This window comes from Watersipora subatra, chromosome 7, assembly GCF_963576615.1.
Source record: "Watersipora subatra chromosome 7, tzWatSuba1.1, whole genome shotgun sequence".
NCBI classification, from domain to species: Eukaryota; Metazoa; Bryozoa; class Gymnolaemata; order Cheilostomatida; family Watersiporidae; genus Watersipora; species Watersipora subatra.
Genome location: NC_088714.1, coordinates 53,708,139 through 53,719,428, shown reverse-complemented (window position 1 = coordinate 53,719,428; position 11,290 = coordinate 53,708,139). Strand labels below are relative to the sequence as shown.

Here is an 11,290-nt window from a genome sequence, read left to right as displayed (position 1 = left end):
ACATGCAGCAAGGCAGAACAAGTTTATTATGTACAGAATCCATGAATATAATAATTTATTCCTACAAAAATAATTACACAATGAACATTGCGTTATTTGGCAGCCATCAGCCGCATGAGATGTCCTGAAAATTTTTCCATCTTTTTCAGATCTGAAGCAAGGTCACTTCTATATTGAATGCACTACAATATAAACAAACATGGTAGAGCATATAGAAATATTAAGTTTTCATACGGTGAAGTAATATCATAGTGACACACTGTCATATGGCACAGCAATGACATTATCGGAAACAGTCATGTCACTCTCATGCTGATTCAGTGTTGTTGTTTAGACTTTAATAACGCATGAATTGTACCATGAAATAGTCTTAGTGACCAATAGCGTCATATTTGCACTTGACCTCTTAAAGATGCAACTTTGACATAAGCCGTTACATAAGCATCACTCTACTATAGCACTCTATAGAAACATGATCTACTTGTCAGCCCAGTGTAGCACTTCAGCTGTACTGGTACATCTAGGTGTGTGTCACTACACTATCACTGTATGGGAACTTAGTAAATATTACGAAAGTGATACTACATCCTGTGAACGAAAGAACAAGAGTTCAGCCACTCACAAATACTAAACATATTATGATAGTTCATGCCATGTAACAATGACAGACAGGAATGACTGAACAGGAAGTATGTCAAAAATACTACAGAACTCTGACCAATGATGGCAGGAATAGCTTTGCAGTCAAGAATTAGCAGCAGTGCGAAGTACAGAATGTAACAAATGCTGTTAGTGTGCCATCATAATGATGACACTAATCATATGGCCTCTAAGGAAGCAAAAAGCTAAGATCAACAAATACAATGTATTCGGTATTTGTCGATGGGTGAATACCTGAAACTTGCTAAATCTCAGGTGATAGGTAATTAAAATTGTACGCAGTTTCACTAGGCCATTACAATCTATCTATTAGGCATTTACTGCACTTGACCTACTTACTAAGTTACTGGGAGAAGACAACTTCTCACCCTGAAATCTCTATTGGGCATTCATTGCACCCTGGCGGTTTATAAAGTTACTGAGCAAAGAAAACTTCCCACCCTGAAATCTCTGTATTGGACATTTACTGCTGCACACTGACTGCTTTTTAATTTACTGAGGGAAGACAACTTACCACTCTTTAATCTATCTATTTGGAATTTACTGCACTTGGCCTGCTTAGTCACTGAGAAAACACAACTTGCTATACTAAAATTTATTCAACAAAATCTTTATTCAACATTTATTGCACCCTGACCACTAATCAAGTTACAGAGAAAAGACAACTTACCACCCTACAACCTCTCTATTGGGCATGTACTGCATACAAACTGCTTATAAAGTTACTGAGAGAAGACAACTTACCACCCTAAAATCTACCTATTGGGCATGTACTGCACACAGACTGCGTATGAAGTTACTGAGAGAAGACAACTTACCACTACATCATTTGTTAGCTTCACAACAAACTTGCCTTCTGAGTGAACATATTTCATGACATAGCGGCACTGCAATATAATATAAGTAAAAATAAAAACATCGTATGGCACTTGCATGTTGGAGAATATATGATAAAAACCTCTTTATACCAACAGCATAATTACCCTAGGACACTTATATTTCGCTAATATTTAGTTTCGTGAGTAGCATACAGAGTAAAATTTCGCAGCAACTTAATTTCGCAGCTCCGATGAGTGCGAAAATATAGTGATGTGAAAATAAATGCAGTGGAACAAACATAATTAGATTCTTCAGGTTCAGTTCACCAATAAAAAAAATTTCAATTTGCGACTAGTTTGTAATTGTGAACCGCAGGTTGAATAGTGTAAGGTCGATAATGCAATTTGATCGCTTGCTGCCATTTGTTTCTTGGACTATCAACAGGCCCGTATTCCCTGGGGCGGCTGGCCGGCTGAGCCGCCCTAACTTTTTGGAAATTTTTCACGGCTAAGTACAGTCCAACTCGAATAACTCGCCCTCGGATAAAATGTAACATTTAATCTCAAACAAAAGGTTAACTCAAACGGATTTGTTTGGTCAGTTTCAACGCAATGATAAATTGCTTCAGATAACTCGACCTCAACATCATTTATTTGAAAAATTGTTTGCCCAACAGCCATGGACACGGTTTTTATCGCTGTAGAATATCGCGTCATTCCAAGCCCTAGAGACAAACATCCACTTTTAGTAGTTCTTAGGCGTCATTATTATCATCATCAGCGGCAAAATATTCTTGTTAACGACTTTTATAAAGGTTTGCAAAAGATCAAGTTTTACCAAACACCCACTTGGCCCTGTCCCATCGAAAGCGTAAAAACCTCCGAATGAACTTAAAATAAAATCCACAAAATTGATCTTTGTTAAAACGCTCAAAAGGAAAAGATGTCTTTTTCTGAGCGTTTTAACTGCGGTCAAGTTTTGCCTATCTTAATTTGAAAACGTCTCGTCAGTCACATCACCTAAAACAAAACAAATCTCAAAAATATAAAAATGTTGATACTTTCCGATAAAATTTTTTAAAACTTCACACGAGAGGCCTGGCTGGAGGCCCTACATGAGAGAAACCTGTTGGGGACTTACATTGCCCCCTCCACACCCTAGGTGTTTATAACTAGTCGCCTAACATTAGCCGCCCCCACTTGCAACCAGTGAATACAGGCCTGACTATTAATGAACAAAGCTATTTAATTTCGCGTTTTCACTTGTTCGTTATGATAGTTTAGTTTGCACGTGAAATTTTCGTGATAGGATGACTCCGCAAAACCGCAAAAGTTAGATAAGGCGAATACATAAGTGTCCTAGGGTAGCTCTACAATTGCCAAGTGTTCCTGAAGAGGCAGCATTACATCATGGAGTAGGGTCATTGACATATGAAAATGAACCCTTGTGCCAGTAAATGGTATGCCAATACACAACACAGTTCCATGAGATGTGTTAATCTAAATACAGTCAAACTCAGAAAACTTGCCCTCGGATAGCTCGAACACATGGTTAACTCGCCCTCAGATAGCTCGAACACATGGATAACTTGCCCTCAGATAGCTCGAACACATGGATAACTCGCCCTCAGATAGTTCGAACACATGGTTAACTCAGCCTCGGATAGCTCGACCGCATAGTTAACTCGGCCTCGGATAGCTCGAACACAATGGTTAACTCGCTCTCGGATAGCTCGAACACATGGTTAACTTGCCCTCGGATAGCTTGAACACATGGTTAGCTCGAATGGATTTATTTGGTTCGTTCCCACGCAATGATAAATTGCTTTAGATAACTGGAACTTAGCATCATTAACTCAATCAGTTTTTTACCCAATGGCTACCGAGATGGTTGTTATCACTTTAGAATATCACTTAATTCCAAGCCATAGAGATAAACATCAACTTTTAGTAGTTCTTAGGCGTCGTTATTAGCATCATCGGCAAATATTTTCGTTAACGACTTTTCTAAAGGTTTGCATAAAGTCAAATTTTACCAAACATCCGCTTTGCGATGGCCCTTCAAAAGCAAGGAAACGTGTAGCAACCTTCGGAAAAATTTAAAGTAAAATCGGCAAAATTGATCTTGGTTAAAACGTTCAGAAGGAAAAAATGTTTTTTTTAGCGTTTTAACCGCGATCATGTTTTGCCAATTTTAACCTAAAAATGCCCTGGCAGCCACATCACCCAAAACAACAAACAAATCTCAAGTGATAAAAATGTATTTATACTTTCTGATAAAAAAATTTTAAACTTTACTTGAGAGGCCCTTTAAATTGCAACAAGCAATCTATACTTTTGATTTATATATAGTTTGTATATGTACATGTATCCACTGTGCTGATAAATACATGCACTTGTGACAGTGCTCTGATAACTTGAACTTTTTGATAAGTCGAACACTTTCACTAGGTCCCGTAAAGTTTGAGCTATCCAAGTTTCCCAGCTATAGCTATTAAAATCTTGGAATAAAGAATCCATATCCCAGAAGATTTGATCTTGGACCCTTCGCTATGCCACTCCGATGCCTTACCAATTCAACCACACGAGCTTGATGAATTTATTAGGCGAAATATGGGAGCACATACGCTATCGCTCTCTGTCATGACGCAAAGTGATGTAACGCCATGAAAAGCGGTAGCTCTTATTTGTAAGCTTACTCAAATTATCCATTTGCAATGTGGCCAGCAAACAACTCTCATTGTTTATAAGCTGATTTTTAATATCTGGGCAATGCCGGGTAGCACAGCTAGTATACTACTACTACGGATCTCTGTGCATGGAGACAGTCACGTCTCCCCAAAGACCTGGCTACATATGTCGGCGAAATGCATCATCGACGCGTTGTGTAGATATTCGCTCTGGCTACACACGACGACGCTACTAAATGACGCATCGTGTTGTAAAGTGGATTGACCAAAGAGAACTGGCCGCAGTCGTATGAATATTTTGCTAATTTCCCTGTAAGGTTAATGAAGTATCATCAGAAGATTTGGATTGTAATATGGATCTTTAACAATTTGTGAAAGCAATAGCTCTGTTCATCTATTCACATTGCTATATTTTATTCAAAAAATGCTACGCAATAACAATGGAAACAACAAAGTATAAACATGCTTTATAACATAAATTGAACTATAGAAAATACAGATGTCAACACATTCAATTACAGAAAAAAATATTTGAATTTTTTATAAACAATTTCAATTTATGCTAGTGACTTCCCTATATGTTACTAGGGAAAATATCTTTATCCAGATGCAAATAACTGTTTGTGTGAATCTCTGTTGTCATCAGCCGATCTTGACCGCAACAAGCATGCGTTGTGAATGAATAAAATTGACTCAAGATCATAATATGGTAATCAGCTATTTCAGACTATCAAATGCATCAGGTTCATCACCACCGGCGTAGACAAATGTATAAATTTCAAAAAAATGTATCGGCATGGCGCTACCAACACATTGGCTATGTATACAATGCTTTTCATGGGTATGTGTAGCCTTGATTCCTCAATAAACTTTTACCAATTGAAGGTGCAAAAATGACATCACATAGAAATACTAAAGTGATTTATGTCATTATGAGTGGTTTCTCTCGTGGACTAAGCTGGGCATCACAAGGTGTTCATGACAATCTATTCCAAACCTCACTTCAGCAATCTATGATGACGAATTGACCATATGCTGACTACGGTATGAAAATTGCTACCTAAATTGCTGCCATAAGACACCACTAAATGACTATCGCCCCTATCGAAACTTGTGAATGTGCTCAATACACCTTAAACCATAACTGTCATTTAACTCGTAGCTTGTTACAAGATGTTTAATAGGCTGAACGCTGAGAAAAATGAGCTCAAAAAAGCGCAATAACAACGCTAGCTTGTGCTAAAATCGCGTTTTTTGAGCTCCTAGAGCTGTTCTAGAGCACCTGACATGTTCAACAGTTTTCAGCTCAATTTGGTAGTTAAGTCACTGGATGTAACAGAAATGAGATCTGACCATAAATAGCCCTTACTGACAAACCAACTGACACAAGTTAGTCTGCACTCTAGCAATTAAACTCTAAACTCAAATGAAGGAGAAAATTGACGTTTGCGTTAACAAATAATTGAAGCGGATAAACGTCACGTGAGGAGGTTTGACTTCATAAACAAAACTACTGCATATATCACCTGCTTCAGCAATAAATATTTAAGAAATAGCCTTAATATTAGTTCATCTTTGTCTAAATTGCTCCAGCAACCAACAAAAAAGTGATTTGAAATTACTAGCTGCGATAACAGGCTTCAGATCGTTGATGGCATACGTTTTACGCCAGAATTTTGTTTAGAATGAATAATCTAACGACAAAAATTTTATTGGTAGTTCTAACAACGCATAGTTATGAGCAGAGCAAGGAAATCCTAAAGATGTAGAGCTAGAAAATGACGGTTAGACGTCTTTTGTTCCATACTACGATATTTTTGCGTCAATATAGCCATGAACTACGTACAGTAACGTGCTGCATGTTGGTGATCAACCTTAATCGACGTAATTCTTAAATTATTATCATCATTTCCACTCTGACAACCAAACTTGAAACAAACTAAAAAATAGAATCTTATCAAATCTGGTAAGGACATATACGATCTATAGAACAGAATGCTATACACCAAGGCCGCAATAAAATGTCCACCTTTATTGGATCAGATTTATAAAGCATATCTGCAGTTTTCTCAAACTCTTCCCAACTTTTGGTATATGTCATTGTGTCGATCAATGGTGTGGATTATATTTTATCAAGTTCGCCTATTCCAACGCAGGTGTAAGCGTAAGCTAACCACTGTGTCCAACATTTAAAGGTCAAGGATGTAAATTGTAGCTGAGTTATAGTTTTGAGCAGTTATAGAAAGAATGAAATTTATAGACTATAATTCGATCAATACGCGTATTTTATTCCATTTCCTCCGAATACGGTTCAATTGTACGGCTCTGAACTAATTCTATGGATTATTACTAATCACCAAGCCATGTACGTAGATACGAGCGAGACTAAGGTCAAGGCAAATTTGACTCTAAATGCGTCGGCTACTCAGAAGGAGCTTGGAAGATTACGTTATTTCCTCTTCATGAAATAAGCACGGCAGAACTTAGCGTTCTTCAATTAGAGCAACTTTAGAGTTGTAAGTGTTTTTAGGGTTAAAAAAAGCCATGAGATTTTTCTATTGAATAGATTTTTTTTCACAGTTTATGATGTTTTTAAAAATTCTATTTTTTCACTCATTTTTGCTCATGCGAATTGTCTGTCTAGGTCTGAAAAGAACCCTAAGACCTCGATCCCGAAGAAAAGAAGGGCCATCTGCGAGTAAAATATAATACTAAAAGACGCAATAAAATATAGATACACAATAAGGGAGAAGGGGGCATGTTGAAACACTCCTCAAATTTCTTCCTTGTTTACATCATTTTAAATTCTTCACTAACTAAAGAGCTTCCAAGGTCATCTTATGAGATATCTTAATTTCATGAAATAAAAAGAACAACGTATTAGGTGAGCCATGATTTTGTAAAATTTATTGGTAAATGTTTGCCCTTTTATTTTTATATCCAAATTCAGAGACTTGCATATCTTTTTTGTACATCATCCTAAGTTAACGAAAGTCAGTGGAAGCGGCTATAGACATGTTCTCTTCACAATGCACTCACCAACTTCATGATGTTACATCATCCTGAGTTGGGATGAACATTTTAGTTACTCAGTGTCAAGTGGGGCACGTTGAAACACAAATGTATTGGGCAAGTTGCAACACGTTTTAATGAAGAGAATAAAGGGGCAAGTATCAACATGTCGCAACTTGCCCCTTTATTCTTATAGAGGGAACAGCTCAAGTAGCCTTGAAATTGCTGTTTGATACAAACTTTGATGACGTCGCTAAAAGTTAATCCTCTTGATGAACCCCTAAATTCTGAGACAAAACTGATATCATGACTGCAAATACTAATATATTAAGAAAGAATTTTAATTTTATATCAACACTAGCCGTACTACCCAGCGTTGCCCGGGTAATCAAAAAGTCTTTGGACAGAAAATTGACTTGTATTTAACATATTACAACATTTGCCATTTTAACTTTCAAAACTACATATCATGAGAAAAGTGTTTTGTGTACATAGTTGAAATAAATTAAGAGAAAAAAATAAAAACAACTGTGACGTTTTTCAAACTTTGTCAAGCAACCGTAACTTTCAAACTTCATATCATGAGGAAAATGTTTTTTGTGCAGGGCAAATAAATAAAAACAACTATAAAAGGGTTTAGATATAAATGTGAAATAATTGGCAAGTAATAGCTAAATTAAGTCTGTTTTGCTGCGATTACAATAAAAGATCATTCGGCAATTCAGTAATGATACAATTGATACAAACTGAGAAAACAAAATAGAAATCCTGAATATGTTGAATTGATGATAATAATATTGATAATAAAAAAGCGTGCTGCCTGTCTCTTTTTTTTAGCCGATTTTCCTGTCCAAAGATCTTATATCCCACACCTCGCAGACGTATTTTACAATTGGTTTTCAAATAGTCAAATAATCCAATTTTTTACATTTGTTGGAGCCTTGTATATAATCTTTTTGATCATTCCTAGTCTCTGGTATGTGTTTGTTACCATAGCATACACCTGACTGGTTCCTCTAGTCATTGGAAACACACCCGCCTATGTGTTTAAATGATTTGACTATCTGCAGCGGAAGACTGTAGAGAGTGCACTTTACTGTCTTTTTAACAGTCATCCATTTTAAATCAATCAAAACAATTTGACACTTTCGTCATTAGTCTTCATTTTCTACTTCTCTGCCCACTGCTCAAGAGAATTGGTCTTGCTGAAATAAAACTGTGTCCTTAAGCTAGTTGAAAAGACAATACGGTAGAGCATCATTGCAAAAAGATTGATGGAAGAGTGAACCAGAGAGCTACCTATATCATTAATATAAAACCTATTTAATATATATGAAACGTTCGGTGTCATCGATATGATGTTAATGCAATTTCCTTAATGACCAATCTTCGACGTAAATTACTTAAAATTTGCTATCCGCCTGATAATATTTAAATCAATGTCTGTAGTTAGCAATATTCAATAAGTAATTCATGGGCAACCTTGTCAACTATTTTTGAAAAATCTAAAACTCCACATGGACAGGTGTCTCATTAGTAGCTGTGTAACAAGCTGTGTAGAACAGGAGAGTCCTTTCCGGAACCCGTTCTGCTTTGGCCATAAAAGTTAATCAAGCAACTGATATTGCTAAGGTTTCCAGGATTTACACGTAATAGATTTCAGAAAAAGCTGGCATGTAATTCTTCAGGCTCTCTCAATCTATCTTTTTAAAAATTGGAACTACATTTGCGATATTCTAAATATCTGGTAAAATGCCTTTATCTAAATAATATTGAAATCTGTATGTTAAAATTAAAAATGTGTTATTAATGCCTATATTGACAATGTACAAACAACATGCAATCTAGTGGAGTAGAGCTACTAGGAGTTTCACACGGTTTCACAACGGTTGGACAAAGTGGGAATGAAGCCAAAGACATGAAAAGGCGCTGTAAAATATCTAAGCACATTTTTCCTTAGTGCGAAATATAACTGCTAGCTCGCCGGTTTTATCAGTAGCTAGCTGGTTTCTTATTTTTTAATGAACGAGACCAAAAATGGAGAATACTCTTTTAATGCTTGCATTTGATCTGGTTTCAGTAAAGATTTTGATGTCATAATATCATTTTTAAGCAGAGTATTGAGGAAAAACTACCAGTTACAGCTGGTAGTCCACAATTAATCCTGCTTTGAGGTTTAATAACTAAACTCATAGGTCCTGACTTCAAAGGTCCTTCTGAGGCATTTTATTACACATACAGTCTATTATTCCCAGCATACTGGCTAATTCATGATAGAGGAGTGTTACACACACAGCAAAAAAGATAGTTTGCCACGAAACACTGATCTTTGCAAAGCTATGAAAAAGTTGAAAAAAATAAAAATTGGCATTTTTATCCTAAAAATCATGAATTAAATCATTTAATTCTTTTGTGCCAACTCTAGTTGATTTTATTCTAAAATGAGCTTTCAAAATGGAAAATGATGTGTTTCATTAACTTTCAGCTACACGCTACCTTACGAGGATCTTGGTCAAATTACATATCTTTTATATTTATTGTGAATATTTCATATATAATTTTTACAATTTCTGGTTGAAACGTGCTGGCATTTTATGCCCGCTTAACTTTTAACCGTAGTTTTAGACTAACACACATAACAATTCCTGCATCTATACAAGTTTATATTATTTTGTTTATTTGAAACTTAGTTTTTTTAGATAAAATTTACAGCTTTCTTCCAGGAATATACAGATTGCAGCTGGATATAAAAACAAAAAGTTAGCATTTGTTTCTCTGTGAATCTTTAAATCATCTAATATTTTGATAGTAAATCGTCGCCAGCGTTATTTAGCCACCCTAATAACAAAATTTTCTCTTTTTTCCTACTAGGACTTATTGTAAAACTGGTCAATTATTTGCTTAATATTTGCAAATGAAAATATGTGTTTGTTAAAACTAGTGTTTAATTGCTGCTATTGAAGTTACACGTATGTCTGTCCAAAGATAAGGAAAAAATATCACCTGCCTGAGGTATTTGCTCAAAAATATAATTTAGTAACTTTATTCGGCTCATAGCAATTAATGATGTGATTTATTACCTCCGTTATTTTATCACTAGAACAGCGGCTTTCAACCTGGGTTTGATCAAACCGTTTAGGTTCGGTAGGTCAGCCTCAGGAGTTCAGTGGGACAGCTTCAGAGGTTTGCTGGAGGTATCTCAAAAGCATCATCAGAAGTCACAATGATTTGCAGGATCATGTCTTCATGAAAAGATCTACAATTTGTTGTGAATTCATGTATTGTACTGGTATTGTTCTTTGAACGCAGAGATGTTAAAGGTTGACTTGCAACAAAATTCACATTACAATTATTTGATATCAAAAGATTCACCATGTCTTACTCTGTTGTGTTGTAGGTGCAAAATGTGTGGAAATGTGATTACAAACTCTTAAAAGCTAAAAAACGAACAGTTAATCGCAGCCACACGAGACCGCCGTAGTTTGGATTCGCTTTCCAAAACGGCTCAAATGTAACGTAGTTGTGGGAGATGGTTTCTGTTTACACTTTCATGCAACCTTATTTGTCGAAATATTTTCACAAATATACTTCACGCATTCAATAAAACCATTTCTATTATTTTTACGCGTCTATTTTATCGTCATTGTAATGCTGTCATTTTCAGCAGTGATATCGTATAACTTACCGTAAAGATTCATTTAAATTTTTAACCTTACCTCGAAGGAGTACATATCATTGTCAGATAATCAAGACGAGCCTGTTGGTCACCTGTGATAATTGAAAAGTGCTGCAAAAATCGTTTGCGAAGTATTGGGTCACATGATCAGATTACGACTTGACGATTTGATCAAAACAAAACTGTAAAGTAGCGAGCATCCATATTTGATACGGGGTCTTCGGCAAAACCCGAAGTGTTTGTCATAAACTAGTGCTGCGATAAGTTTTATATTGAGCTTTTTATTGGCCTTTCAATTCGTGTGAGAGCATCACGTGACAAGACACTAACCAAACTGTTATGACTACGTCAGAGAAATAACAGATTCCAATCTACAGCGGCTTTTCGTTTTTTAGCTTTTAAGAGCTTGTAATCACTTTTCCACATGTTTGGCA

At 36.0% G+C, this 11,290-nt stretch overlaps 2 protein-coding genes across 2 annotated transcripts in view; one reads left to right on the top strand and one right to left on the bottom strand.

Annotated features, from left to right (window-relative positions):
* Positions 1-5: 5 nt before the first annotated feature.
* Positions 6-6,361, bottom strand: LOC137399243 (signal recognition particle 9 kDa protein-like). Its single transcript, XM_068085265.1, has 3 exons — positions 6,198-6,361; positions 1,479-1,547; positions 6-182 (listed from the first exon to the last, which is right to left on the bottom strand). Exons 1-3 carry the CDS (start codon positions 6,267-6,269, stop codon positions 93-95), a joined length of 231 nt encoding a protein of 76 aa, XP_067941366.1. The 5' UTR covers positions 6,270-6,361; the 3' UTR covers positions 6-92.
* Positions 6,362-6,575: 214 nt separating this feature from the next.
* LOC137401129 (kelch domain-containing protein 3-like) overlaps positions 6,576-11,290 on the top strand; it is a 54,748-nt gene continuing 50,033 nt past the window's right edge. The window contains exon 1 of the mRNA XM_068087495.1: positions 6,576-6,684. The gene's annotated coding sequence lies outside the window, so the exon portion shown is untranslated. The remainder of the gene's footprint in view (positions 6,685-11,290) is intronic.